The sequence below is a fragment of the Oryx dammah genome, unplaced genomic scaffold (assembly GCF_014754425.2).
Source record: "Oryx dammah isolate SB20612 unplaced genomic scaffold, SCBI_Odam_1.1 HiC_scaffold_26, whole genome shotgun sequence".
Lineage (NCBI taxonomy): Eukaryota > Metazoa > Chordata > Mammalia > Artiodactyla > Bovidae > Oryx > Oryx dammah.
In genome coordinates this window covers 91,609,730-91,624,767 of record NW_024070210.1, presented here as the reverse complement: position 1 = coordinate 91,624,767, position 15,038 = coordinate 91,609,730, and the positions used below count along the sequence as shown (strand labels likewise).

The window sequence follows — 15,038 nt, the reverse complement described above, 5'->3', positions numbered from 1 at the left end:
AATAATATGCTTTTAAGACTTTCAGTGTCTCATATGACACTGTATTATGCGTATCTAAACAGGACATGAAGACATTTGGCTGTATATTTAGTAAATGCTTTGATTCTTTTGATTCTGATGTCTATATTACTCCTTATCATGTGGTAACGGTAATTTGGAAAATAGCAAGATTGGCACAACGACCATAACTCTGCAGATCTCAGTAAGATGGTTTTATTCTCAAAGAGCAGCTTTTTTGATATGTAAGTACCTACCATGGAAATGAAGATAGAAATTAAGTGTTTTAATAGTATACTGGTTGGGTTTCTGATTCTATGGCTCATTTAGAAAATCAAAGCTAAATGTCATATAATCTAAAAGTAGTTATACTTTTTCAACTGATCTTTAAAAGTGGTTAACTATACTTAAAATGCTCCTGGTTTTTGAAGTGAATTCCATAAAACTTGTGCTCCTTTAATTGACTTTTCCTTAATGGAGGTATTTTCTGCTAATGTATTAGAAGCCATTTTCTATTATGTATTCAATTAAAATGTCTACTTTATATTATTACACACTTCTGCATATTAATGAAGATTCATTTTTTTCTTAGCTAATTCTTATGTATTTTTAAACTTGGTTTTTAATGTAAAAAATATTCAAATTGTAAAGTGTAGTAGGAACAAATGATCCTAAAATTAGACAACAGGAACTTAATTCATTGAATGGTCACAAAGAATATTCTAATGTTAATTCAAAAGTCCTCTCAGAAATAAAAGATCCTGAAAAATTAAATAGAACATAATAAGTAGGCCAGCCAAGAATAATTTAATTTCTTAAAATACTGATGGTCAAAATGCTTTTCATGCATATTTTTTTTTCAAGTAATTTTAAACTTATTACCATTAATAAATACAAGAATGGTTTTGGTACTATTTTTCATAAACTCAAAAAAGCAACTACCACAGAAGAAAAAATCTCATAGAGTTTCAATTTTATTATGACAATTAATATATAAGCTTAGATATATATATTCATTCATCCCACAGGGTAATACACTGTTGGAACACTACCATTAAAAACATTAATAAAATTTAATAAAGTAGTAAACTTAATTTTTGTTATTATGAACAGTAATTGCTATTTCATTTTAAATGAAATGAAGATAGCCATCGGTACAGATTTTATTAGTAATTGTTTATTTTGGTTTTAACTTACTGGGCATAAAAGAGTGGCAAAAATGTTACATTTGCAGGATAATAATTTTTGTTATTTTCTCTATTAAAGACCACAAGTATCAAGACCTCTAGATATTTATTACCTGGAAGCCTTCTAAAATTTAAAACATTATTATAGCCATACCTAACTATAAAAAAAAGCAAATGTAAAACATTTTCAGTCAGTAGGATGATACTTTTGAGGCAAGTCAAGATAGCACAGCCTGTTCTGAATTAGATACAGCCATTGCATTCTCTTCTGGCTCTCTAGTCACTTGGACTCCCCCATCAAGCTACAGAGCCAAATGCCAGGCTGCTGTGATAAGGCTTCATTATAAAAGTGTCAACACACTGCAGAAGTATATGAATATGAGGACCATGGACCATGACGTCTAAGTGCAGGCTTCCCTGGTAGCTCAGTGGTAAAGAATCTGCCTGCAGTGCGGGAGGCACGGGTTCAATTCTTGATCCGGGAGGATCCCACATGCTGCAGAGCAACTAAGCCCGTGCACTACAACTACTGAGCCCGGGAGCTGCAACTACTGAGTCCACCTGTGGCAACTCGGAGCTGGTGCGTCTAGAGCCTGCGCTCCGCAACTAGAGAGCAGCCCCTGCTTGCCACGACTACAGAAGACCCAGTACAGCCAAGAATAAAAGCATAACGTTATTTTTTAAAAAGTGCAAGTGCAATTTCTGCACTCCAAAGTTGAATAGAAATGGTTCCTATTGTGTACCTCCCCTGTACTGGTATGGATAACTGAGAATTGACTGTAACTTAATCATCTGAACAGGCATTAAACCACTCTAAACCACCAAGACAAGTTACAGGCAAATTTTGTGCTTTAATTGAGAATTATACAATTGTGCTAATAAGAGTCTCTCTGTTTCCCAAAAGGAAAACAGTTTTCATATTTGTTGGCTTTGAGAAGGTATTTTGGCTATTTTCTTCTAAGAAACAAAAATATGGAACACTCTCATTGCTTTCAGAGAAGTTAAAAACCCATATATGATGCAAAACAAAATTAGAAGTTCCAGCATAAAGAAGGGTTACCCTGCGTTGTTTCATCTATTATGAAAGAACATATTAAAGTAAGACTGAAGTATTGCTGGATACTAGATGAGTCATGTAAAATTTCATAAAGCATAAGCTAAAAGTTACAGATGACATACAATACTTTGGTGTTTTAGTAATTTCAATAATTCAAAGGATCCATAAGTAAAACACAACTTCTGCTAAAGAAAACCACTCAGGAAAATGGAAAAAAAAAATTCAAAGAAGAAAACAAAACAAGGAAGACATAGAATTAAAAATTTTCACTGAAAAGTCTTCTTTTTGTTCATTTTCCCCTCTATTGAATAACACTGATGGATAAGTTGTATTTGCATAGCTCCCTGGTGGCTCTGTGGTTAAAGCATCTGCCTCCAATGTGGAAGACCCAGGTTCGATCCCTGGGTCAGGAAGATCCCCTGGAGAAGGAAATGGTAATTCATTCCAGTATTCTTGCCTGGAGAATCCCATGAACGGAGAAGCCTGGTAGGCTACAGTCCACGAGGTTGCAAAGAGTCGGACATGACTGAGCGACTTCACTCACTCACCAACAAGACCTTCTATCCATTTTATTATTTTATCATCAACTTATGTGAGAATGACAGGGCTTATCATAAAGAAAGGGAAGCAGATCAGATCTCAGACGGAAGGTACACAGATCTCTTGAGCAATTTACCTAGTGACCTCCCTTTAAAAAAAAAATAAAGGCACAGGGTAAATTTGATTTGTGACTAGTACATGCAGCTTTCAATCTGCCATGATGAGTAGGTGAAGTCAGGTAACTGTGTAATGGCAGATCCAGACTTGAACTCAGCTCTTCTGATGTGAAGTCCAGCATTCTTCCACAGATAACATAATTTCATTTCAATCACCTTCCTTTCCCTGCCATCCATTTCCAAACAGATGAGGAACTTAAAGCCCATAAGGAGAAGTTCTAAAGCCCAATAATGGCAGAGTTGAGTCTAAAAAACCCAGATAACCCACAGAAATCTTCCTTTGGGGCCTCTCTTGCCCCTGTATTAATTTAAAAAGATACATTAAATTTCTAAAGGTTTGAAGGCACTCTCTTTGATTTTAAATTATTTCCTAAATGTAATGATGGAAGTATGCCATTGGCAGTAAAATGACAGAGGAATTAAAGATAGTTTGCAATGAATTTCCTTAAGCTCACAGAGGACTAAGTAATCACTGCATGTTTACTTAAGGATTAATTATTTTACTTTCATTTCAAGTCACTAGCATTCGTAAGGCAATGGCACCCCACTCCAGCACTCTTGCCTGGAAAATTCCATGGACGGAGGAGCCTGGTGGGCCACAGTCCATGGGGTCGCTAAGAGTCGGACATGACTGAGCGACTTCACTTTCACTTTTCACTTTCATGCACTGGAGAAGGACATGGCAACCCACTCCAGTGTTCTTGCCTGGAGAATCCCAGGGACGGGGGAGCCTCATGGGCTGCCGTCTATGGGGTCGCACAGAGTCGGACACGACTGAAGCGACTTAGCAGTAGCAGCAGCAGTAGCAGCAGCAGCATTCGTAAGAACACAAAGAAGGCACATACTAATCACGTTTTCTGCTACCTTTGAGGGCAAATAACTTGGACCTCATGGTTTACATGGCTGGCAGTGAAGATACTTCCTGGTGTAAGAAAGAGACGCTGCATTTGACCCCATAATGGTTCCTTGTTACTGGAAGCAGCCTCAGGGGATTGCTGTCAAAAGGAAATCTATACCCAAACTTCCCCTCTTTTAAGTAAAAGAAGTTCAAATCCACTGCTTTATAAAACAGTTCTTCCTGAAATTCACCGACTGTAGTGAAGTAAGAAACTCTCAACCATATCTCACACAAGTACCTTTACAAATCACTAAGGTATTATAAAATGCAGGTACACTATCTGTGTCTTTCAGGAAAGTCCACATATATGTACTAAAGACTGTACAAAATACGGAAGAGGGACCTTATTCCAAACCCATCAAGCAAATGTATTATCATAAAAAAGAAGGCATAGATATGTTATTCCCTGGTGGCTCAGCTGGTAAAAAACCCGCCCACTGAGACAGTAGATACAAGAGACACAGCTTTGATTCTTGGGTTGGGAGGATCCCCTGGAGAAGAAATGGCAACTCGCTTGAGTTTTCTTGCCTGGAAAACTCCATGGCTAGAGGAGCCTGGTGGGCTACAGTCCACGAGGTCACGGAGAGTGGGACATGAATAAGCGTGCGTGCACGCGCACACACACACACACAAATGTTTAGGACTTAATATTTTCAAGGAAAATTATGAATTAAAAATTATATATTTATACATGTATACAAGTTACCTCCACATCACGGGTCAGTGAACATACCTGTGTACATTATCTTGTCCAGAAGGGACTACACCCACATTGGCTACATTTACTACCTTCTGAAGGATCACAGAGGAAGCAAAATTCTGCGGGGCAGCAATAATTGTGGTGGAAGTTTCGTTCATTCCAGAGAGCATGCCTGTAAAAGCAGAAGGAGGCTCTCTTTTACTGATTTCTTTTTGAAAACTACATTAAACAATTTTAAATTCATAGTCAAAATCTAAACTTTCTAAAGCAGAAGAAATACTTCAGAATGTGATTTACAAGATAATTTATCATAAAATTAAAATAAACTGCAACTGATTAAATTTTTAAAAAAAATACTAGTGTTGAAAAATGTATAAAAATGCACTTGAACATCACTCTTAATACCCTGATTTTAAATACTATGATAAAAACATAGAATCACAAAGATAAAATTTTAATTTCAGTCCCTTTAAAATATACTCAATTAATTTGGGCTCCATAAACTATTAAGTTTTTACTATTTAAGAGCTCTCCCTCCTCCTTTTCATTCAAAGATCTTTCTTGCCAAATGCTGCCTGAGAACAAACCAAAGTGTTTCTGGAATAACTAGCAGCATTACATGATGAATGCTCTCAATATAATGGATCAAAGTTATCTCAACAGTAACTGGAAGTCACTGAACAGCTGTGTGGTTCTAAAAAATGGACAAGTATCTAAGCTACACTGAGCAGTAACAGTATTTGCCTAGTTAATGAAACTATGGTTACTGACAAAGATAATCAAAATTTCTGAAGCAAAAACATCTGAAACAAAGGGAACAATGTAAATTGGAAAAATTTAAACCCCAGAGACATTTCAAATAATACTTAATAAAGATCACAAACAAAGCAAAATCATGAACAAAAACCATATAAAACTGTTTATAAAATGCTGTTAATGTCAGAATCTTATGTACAAATGTTCAAAGGACAATTTCAATAACCCGTGAAATACTTGGAACAAATACTGACATTAAGTACCCAGTTTAAAAAAAAAAAAGCTATAAATGTTAAATGCCATCTATCTGATTCTGTGATGTTAAGTCACTGACATCCAAAAGTATCTACTAAAAATGATGATCCTTCGAGACATCTGATATGTGTACAATAGTTGACAAAATTTATAAAAAGGTAAAAGCTGATTTTGTAGCCTCAAAAGGCCCTCCACCTTTAATTTTTGCTATTTAATTTTGCTATTTATTGCTAATGTAACAGAAATTAAACAAAAAAATCCCTATGATTAGTAGTATGAAGACACTAAAGCCTAACACTGTAAAAAGACTTATTTAGCTTTAACAAAGAACAGTTTTTACTAACCACTTTCAAACTCGGGGACACTATGTTCTGTCTTAGACTGTTTAACTTTAATATTAGGCAAAAGCTTTAAAAACCACACAAGCAGTCAAACACTGCTTTTAAGGAAAGCACAGCGGCTGCTGACATAACACTGCTGAGAGATGTGTGTACTCATTTAGGATTTAAACCTTCTCCATTAAGCTCTATTGAAGAGCAACTGCTGAATAAATGAATGCAACTATGTTTATGTTAAAAGCCTGTTTCCCGCAGCATGTAATTAAAGGAAATGTTGTACAAAGCCAGTACTTTTGTCAAGCTCCTGTAAATGGAAAGATGGATAGCACTCAGAGAAGTGAATGCATTGCTTCATATTTAACCTTAACACTCTTGTCATTAATGGTTTGTCTAACTTGGTCTGTAAGAGACAAGGTACTGCTCCATTGAAGTAAAATTAAAAAAATCAACTAAACCATGCTTTTCAGAACAGAAGATTCATTATTGTCAGCTAATGTATTGGCATAAAGCAAAGTAACATCCTATCAAGTAAGGCACACATTCAATCTGCCTTCCCACCCCCCTTTATTTTTAACTCATGCTGTTTTATTGTTATAGGCAATTTGTACCACTCAGCATGACAGTGTAAACTGAATCAAGATTAATTTACATGCAAAAGAACACTTAGGAGAGCAGCATGGTAAGCAAATGTATTGTCTCGATTGCTGAGGTGGAAAAAGAACCTGGAAAGAAAAAAAGGTGCTCTAATTAAGGGGCATCAAATATGATTGCTTGTGGTGGTTAAGGGCCAGAAAATAGTAAATGTCTGACCATTTAAAGAATTAGCATCTTGCTAGCTAGGAACCCATAAGATGGAGGCATAAATCATAATAAAATTAAGTAACCATTCTAGGTTTCTTAAACCAGAGATTTTTTCCTAAATGAAAATATATCAGGTATTCTTAAATTAACGAAAAAGAAAAATATGCCAAGATATCATTAAAAGTTTCTTCTACAAAAACATTCTTTAACCACTATACAGCCTGCTCATACTTAATGAAGGTCAGGTAATAGGAAGAATGTTTTAAAATTCTCAGACTGCAGAATATGCTGCCTCATTAAAATTTACCTCATTTTGGTGAGGCAGTGGACAGCACTTAGGTTAATCAGCTGTAACGGACTGCTGAAATGTAAATAAAATAAGAGAAGAAGATCTAAAAAATTTTCTGAATGTTTTAGACTTCCGATTTAATTCTTAAGCAGAAAGCAAATAAGAAGAGGAAATTTGGAATAAGCACTTTCCTTGGGTCTCACACAATTAAAACTGCTTCAACAAACGAAATTACATTTTCAAAAATAAAACATCTCACTTTATAGTACTAAAATCATCCCACAGCTAGATCATGAACTAACTTTGCAAGGATCAAAATTCATAATAATGAAACAAACACGCCTTCTGGTTAAGACTCATAATATGAATACTCTGGATAACTTCAAAATACAGACTAAACCAATCTTTTGTTTAGCACTTTGACCACCAACCTTATAAAAACGCACGCCTGGTCATGGAACTCTAAAGGCAACAACTGAGGAAAGCGACAGATCCTGCTACATACTAGAAGCAAGACATTTTTGCTTTAGAAAATATTAGTCTAATATGTACAACCTGAGAGAAGTATTCTTAATTAGCATTATACACATTTTTCAAATATGCACATCTGTAGTATAAAAATAGAATCATATTCCTCATGTTTTTAGTTTATAATTTCTTCAGTTAAATCCTAGTTAATACAGTTAATACATTTCTTGAGTCTTGAAATTTATGCCCTGTGAAATGAGATATTAAGTGTATAAATTCATTTTATTTAAAGTAGAAAAACCAGTTAAAGCTAGCATGTAATGACACACACAGACATTTCTTAAATTTACCGGCATTGATAAAATCTGAGGAAACTGATTTTTATTCTGATTTAGAATTTCCAGTTAATGAGTCATTTCTAGGTATCTTCTGCAAAATAAGCTAAGCTCTTCCTAGAGTGATGTAAGAAACAAATACATGTGTAAAGTTGAGAATTGAGACCTCTATTACCAAAGCAGCTGAAATCTAGAACTAAAACGATGCTATTGAAAAGACTCTTTAAACCTGTGGTACATTTGCCAGCATCAAGTCCCATATCAAAGAATGAATTCAGGAAGACAGAAAGAATGATACAGAAATGCCGAGAGACTTGCAAGGATTTACAAATACTTCATATAAACAAATTTTCAAATAGCTTTATTCAGAGTAGCCTTTCTGCTCTATTAAACATAGCAAACAGCTGCCAGATTTATTCAGACAAATAATCAACAACCATAGAAATAAAATGGCAGAAGAAAAAGGAATTTTGGCAACAACTCCACAGAGGACCACAGCTGTTCTCCAAGCACACCTCTCTCACGCGATTACGGTTCTGTATGGCTAGTCAGGGAAGAAATCCCTCAGTCACAACAGAGCGTAAAAAAACTTGATCAAGTATCAAGTATATATTCTAAACCAAAGCTGAGGAAGAGAAAAGGTATATAATAACCTACTGCTTTAGATAAACTTTAGCTGCACTTTTCGAAAAAGGACTATCCCCTTCACAATAAACGTGTCAAGGCTTACTCAGCTCCTGTGTGCCACTCACCTGGGTTTGCTGAGCAGGTGTAAAGCAGAGAGGCAGGCTTTAGCCAGCAAAGGGTAAGAATAGCAAATGTAAGAATCAATTCAATTTGGCAATGGAAAAATAAAATCACAGATATGACTTTCTTCTACAGCAATAACCAACTTCCAAGAAAAGTAAATGCAAAGATGGATTTAGTCACTCTTTATCACTTAAAAATAAGGCAGAAGAATAAAAGATTACCATTAATTTACAGTCTTATTTGAGAGTTTCTTTGTGAGATTCTTCTACAACAGGTCTTCTGGACACTGAACTGCAAAGGTTCACGGTAAAACCAACCAACCTCTGGCACTATAATGATGCAATGCCAGGAAGCAAGCCCTTCTCCTTAGGTATAGGTATTTGTGGGCGCCTAGTACTTCATGAAAGCTTGACAGGTATGAATTAATGACCTCAAGATGAAGGGAATCTTTGATAACTCCTTCCAAAGAAAAACAGCCCGGATTCATATAAACTTAAAAAAATTGCTGACTATACTATTCAAATACGTCCTGGCTTTATAAATGCTATTCTTAATTAAATACATAGAATGAGGCAGTTGTTTCCCCTTATTTATATACGAAGAAAATTATTTTTAATAGAAAGTATGCTTAACTCTGGGTCAAGTCCAAGATATTAACACTGTCATTCTGCTGAAAATATTTTCTTTTTTGTTGCTTATTTTAATTTGCTTCAGCTCTGATACAGCCTTACAGCATAACATTTCTTTAATACAGAATAAGGTCAAAATAAAATAGAGTTATTTTAATATTTTAATGCTACAATTAGGACTTTATTTTGAAGGACAGAGCACTCTAACAGGGAAAAATATTATTAGCAGAACACAAAAAAACAGTCCTATAGTGAAAGGAAATACATACACATAACACGTACGGTGATGGGACTTTGCTAAGTCCTAAATTCCTGACATTTTCACTAATACAAAACACATGAATACATCATTAGATTGAGAAGCCAAAATTCCCAGGACTGAAAAGTTAATTAAGAATCAATTTATTATTTAAAAGACATAGTAATCAATTTTTAAGTATGCCAGGGATGCAGACAAACATATACCTTTAAGGCTACTTTATAAACACAAAGCATTAGCAAAACTTGGAAGATTGCACACTGACATCTGTTAATAGCTATGTGCATATGGTAATTTATTTTAGAGCTCAGCCAGAGGAATGAGCACACTTATCTGGGATGCCAATTTCTAGTAAATGGTAATGATCTCTCACCTTGCTCCTTCTTAAAATCTTTCTCTGATATGGCCACAGGTAAAAGCAGTTCTCCAACAGGAGGCTGAATATTAACATTGAAGCAATCATCCTTGGTACTAAAGAAAAAACACATTAAAGCTGACTAAATGCTTAACAAATAGACATTCTTCTTAACACTATGCAGTTAAACAGGTACAATTAAAGCATATAAAGATGTTTGCCTTAAATATCACAGCTAAAAAAGCTTGAAATATTTCTCATCACTATTTGCAAAGAAATACATCTGTTATCTCAACTGGAAAGCCTATTATTTGCAGTTATGATAAATATGCCATTTTACATAGAACTTTTAAAAACAGGTAAGGAGCAGAAACACCTAATGCAACTTACCAGATATCTGTGCAACTTATCTGGTAGATAAGTGAAGTGAAGGTTTCCCTGGTGGCTCAGAGGTTAAAGTGTCTGCCTGGAATGTGGGAGACCCAGGTTTGATCCCTGGGTTGGGAAGAACCTCTGGAGAAGGAAATGGACAAGTGAAGTCGCTCAGTCGTGTCCGACTCTTTGCGATCCCATGGACTGTAGCCTACCGGGCTCCTCTGTCCGTGGGATTCTCCAGGCAAGAATACTGGAGTGGATTGCCATTTCATTCTCAACTTTGCAGTAAAAGTGTACAAAATGGAGTGCTTTAGTCTTAAAGATATCTTTTTAAAGCTATCGATTTTTAAATAAAGAATAAAATGGAGTGACCATACCGTGTTAAGATGTGTGCTAACAAAATAATACCAAGTGTTAATAAGTGTTTATGTACTATAAAAAGAAAACCTGTACAATAATATTAATCACAGTTTTATTATTAATAGCCCCAAATGAAAAACAACCCAAGTGCCCACGGATAATAGAATGGATAAATGAATTGTGATACAGTCAGTGAGATATTACCTAACAATTAAAAAAAACAAACCTACTGTTACATAAAAGATGATTCCACAGAGCTAACCTTGATGAAAGAAGCTAGAAACAAATATACATATTATATGATACCAAAACTAACTCATGGATAGAGAACACAGAATTGCAGTCACTTCTACAGAAAAGGTGGTATCTATGGGGAAGAATGGGAGACCTTTCTGGAAGGCTCTAGATGTTCAAAGCTTTGATTTGGTGGTACACATAAAAATTCATCAAGCTGAACACTGAAGTTCTGTGTTACAGATGAAGTTATTCTTCAATAAAAACAATGTCATATATAAAGAGGAGAAAAGCAAAGAGTAAATAAAAATATTTCTATGCAAGCAAAAAAACCCCAAAACCCACCAAACGCAAGGTTAAGAAAAACAGTTTCTTGAAGGGTGGGGTAGGGATATTAAAATATAAGGAAAGAGAAGAAAATCCACTTCGATTTTATGCTATTATTATATACTATAATCTTCTAAGCTGCCATTTTCTTTAATGGAACAAGGTAAGGACTAAAAAAAAAAAAAAAACAATGATTCTGAATTATTCACACATGGATTGCCCAAGGCAAATCAATAAACTCAATTTATTTATTAATTCAATAAACATTTACTGAATATAAACTTGATCTCATGTACTCTCTGAGTGTCTGGGGATTTAAAGACAAGTAAAATTGGCCCTTGAAGTTCACAAGTTTAGTGACAGAGAAAGAGTTCAATTATGTTTATAACAGAAAGATAAGTACAATGTTAGAGATATGTGGAAAGTATCATAGTCCAAAAAGAGGGGCTGATTAATTCTGCAGGAGTGAGGTAGAGGTACGTTTACTTCCAAAAGGAGGGAGAGTGACATTCTACGGATTCTAGATCTATATTTTGGGAATGGTGAGCAGAGGGTGTGTGAAAAGACTGGCTGGGGACACTCTGCAGAGAACAGCACACACAGCTGTGGGCCCAGCTCCCCATGGCAGCTGTCCTGGGACCTTGTTCACATCACGTCTCCTGTCACTATCTGAAGTGTCCTGATCTGTATGACAAAGTATATGATTACTTTACTCTCATAACTCAGGCCAGTGTGCTTCAAAGTATCCTGGGGGAAAAAAAAAAGGAAACTACCAGAGCCTTCTGACATAGGAAAATAAATAAACAATCACATATGTATGTTATAGCCTGTGCCGGCCCTGTATGAAGGTGGTGTACAAGAGAAACCCAAGCCAGGGAGATCAGAAGGAGACGAATCAACAGTCCAAGCAGGGGTTTTCAGCACTGACGGTGCGTGTGGCTTTAGTGCATCCTGACAGTGATCCTAAGAGGTACCCTCTGTTACCCCTAATTCACCAAGAGAAGCTAAACAATATGCCCAAGGTCACACAACTAGTATGAAGGTCTGAACACAGCAGCACTGAGATGTGAACCGAGGTCTATCCTATTCCAAAGTCAGCTATATAATGTTTGCTGCCATATATATATATGTTTTATATGTTTTATAAAACATATATATATAGACTATACAAGGCTGCTTCCCTGGGAGGAAACGCGGAAGACAGGGGTGTTTTAGAGTTAAAAGGGACAGATGCAGTGATGGACGGGAGGAAGAGACCTTGAACCATTTAACGTGAATGACTGGGAGGATGACTTTCTTCAATGAAGAGGAGTTTGGAGGATTAAACAAAATGATTTGGATTAAATCATGCTATATTTTGAGTACCCCTGTGTCACTAAGGAAGAGATATTTAGCAGATAACTAGAAATACAAATCATGAATCAGAAAACAGGTCAGGGCAGTACACATGAGGTTAGAAGCAACCAGAATGTACAGGGAAGGACTGAAGCCTTTTAAGTAGGTAAGATCGCATAGGCAAAGAGGATATGCCAAGAAAAAGGATAAAGTGGACACCTGCATGTAAATAAAAACAGAAGTGGTACAACTTGCAGAAGAGAATTGGAAAAAGAGTGGCTGGGGAGAAAAGGTGTGAGTCAAAAACTGCAGGGAGGAATAAAAAGGATTTTTAGCAATGCAGTTCAAACTGGAGGAAGAATGCAGGATGCAATGAGCTGAAGTTCAGTGGAAAGACTGGCAGCGAAAGACGCGGGACCGGGAGCAGCAGAGGCTTCCTGAGGATGCAGAGGCAAAAGAAAAATGCTTAAAGCAGCTCCAAAGTAATTAGAGGTTGGTGCAAAACAGACAGAGAGAGGTGTTAGCCAAGGTAAACGAGATTGGGATCAAGAGCATAAGAACTAGGTGAATGGATCAGGCCTGGAAGGGAGGGAGATATTTCTTCCAAAAACAGCACAGATGGAGTCCTTAAGATAGAAGTGTTGAGAGCAGGATGCTCGAAGGGTAAGAGCAGGCTGAGGTACTGGAAGGCTAAGCCACATTAAGAGAAATACTCAGAGGCTGATAGAGTAGTAAATGGATAGGTATATATATTATGAACTAATTTAGTGTTAAATATAAGCTCCCAGCTTCAAATAACTAGATAAATCAGTGCGCTCCGAAGTGGGAAAGGACATGGCACTCCACTGAGGCAGAAAATCCACTGAGGAAAACAAAACTATCAATTTATTTTTTTCTCATCCCATCTGAAGTTCTATTTTTGCTTGTACATAATACTTCAGTATATACATAATATGTTTGCATAGTGAGACACACACACAGTACATATCGGGAGTGTGTGGTATAAATATTTTACTAAGATGTATACAATTTTAAGAGTTATGGCCACTGGGTTAAATTACACATATTATATTATCTTTACTTGTGATTTCTTTTAAATTATAGATGAAGTGACTTCTTTCCAACACTCCTGAAAAGGACCCCTAGATCTCTCGGTTAAGCAGCTGTGGGGCACCGATGCCCAGGGAGAAGCGGGCAAGAGCACAGAAAGAAGAGGAAGTAGAGCTGCCTTCTAAGGCATGTATGGAAATCAAGGTGGCTAAGGAGCAGCCTTCAGGCTAGGGGGGGGTAAAGGTGACTCTGAAATGCCCCCACAAGCAACAACCAATGAATTAGAGATGAATATACATGATTCAGCTTGACTGGATATGTTTCACTTCTGTTACTTTTTGGTAATGCATATTTTATTTTATTATATATTATTTATATGTTACGTTTTATTTGTATATTATATACTTTATTCTTATTATTTATTTCATTATATATTTTATTCATTATTCTGTGATTGGTAAAATGATTACCATGTATTTACATATGAAAAACTAAGGCTGTAAGTTCATCCACAATGGGTCTTGTGGAGCAAATAATGTAATGAAGTTGGAACATGGCTGCGGCAGACACTTACTAAGTAATACTTTTCTTTTTCTTCTTTCCTGAGATCATCCTGAGTCTCTTCAGGGAGACAACGTGCCCCTGAACATCGTCTCTCTCAGCCTCTTATATTAATGACAGCTGGACTGATCCAGTGACCCAGTTATGACCAATGGACGCCTGGACAGAAGGCTGCTGGGGACTCCTGGGAAAGGTCTGCTTTTCCAGCACACACGGGCTCCTCCCTCCCGGTCACTTCATTTCTTTGTTGGGGGGAGGGGGCTAGAATGCAGATGGAATCCTGGAATTACAGAAGCCATCTTGTGACCCCTAGGATGACTGGCACTTGCTAATGAAATTAGCTCATGGAAGAAAAAGTTGGGAAGATCTTCTACTGGAAGGCACGCGGAGAAGCCGTGGAGACAGTCTAGCTGCTCTTAACTGCTGACCGGAGAGTAATAAACAAAACCCTGCGTGGTGAAGTCACTATAGACAGGTTTCTGTTACACACAAATAAATGCAAAATCTAATTAATATAACTAGTACATAAAATACTTTATAACCCAGTCTTAGCTTCTAAGCAAGATTTGGCTTAGTAGGGAGTAAGAAGGAATGTTTCCTCTTTATTTTGGGGGAAAATTTACTTTCGTTTATATTAGTCATTTAGGATGTTCTCCAGAGTTTCCTGTGATGCTCCTTTTAAATATTTTGTCTTTTAAAAAAAATGACTCTCTTCTCTCTCCTTATAGTTCTTTTCTTTTGCCATCCCACCTTTTCTTCTCATCTCCTTTGGTTGAACATGGGGCTAAACACAGATGTCTTGACATAGATAGGGGAATGGTGAAAATGAGAAATGGCAGATGTAAATTTAATAGAATTAACAGATTACCAGATTGACAAGGTACTAATACGAGGCAGCTCTAAACAGCCTAGTTACAAGGGATCAGATGATGTAATAGTTTAATGTAAGACAAGATTCTACCTGTTCTACAAAGAACTGTAATGCATATACTTAGACTACATACAA

General features: G+C 36.3%; 1 protein-coding gene across 1 annotated transcript in view; it reads right to left on the bottom strand.

The window, feature by feature from the left end:
- AP3B1 (adaptor related protein complex 3 subunit beta 1) overlaps positions 1-15,038 on the bottom strand; it is a 236,592-nt gene that overhangs the window by 9,404 nt on the left and 212,150 nt on the right. Inside the window, exons 25-26 of the mRNA XM_040225914.1 lie at positions 9,809-9,906; positions 4,589-4,727 (exon numbers count right to left, since the gene is read on the bottom strand). Coding sequence (XP_040081848.1) covers positions 4,589-4,727; positions 9,809-9,906 — 237 coding nt within the window. The remainder of the gene's footprint in view (positions 1-4,588; positions 4,728-9,808; positions 9,907-15,038) is intronic.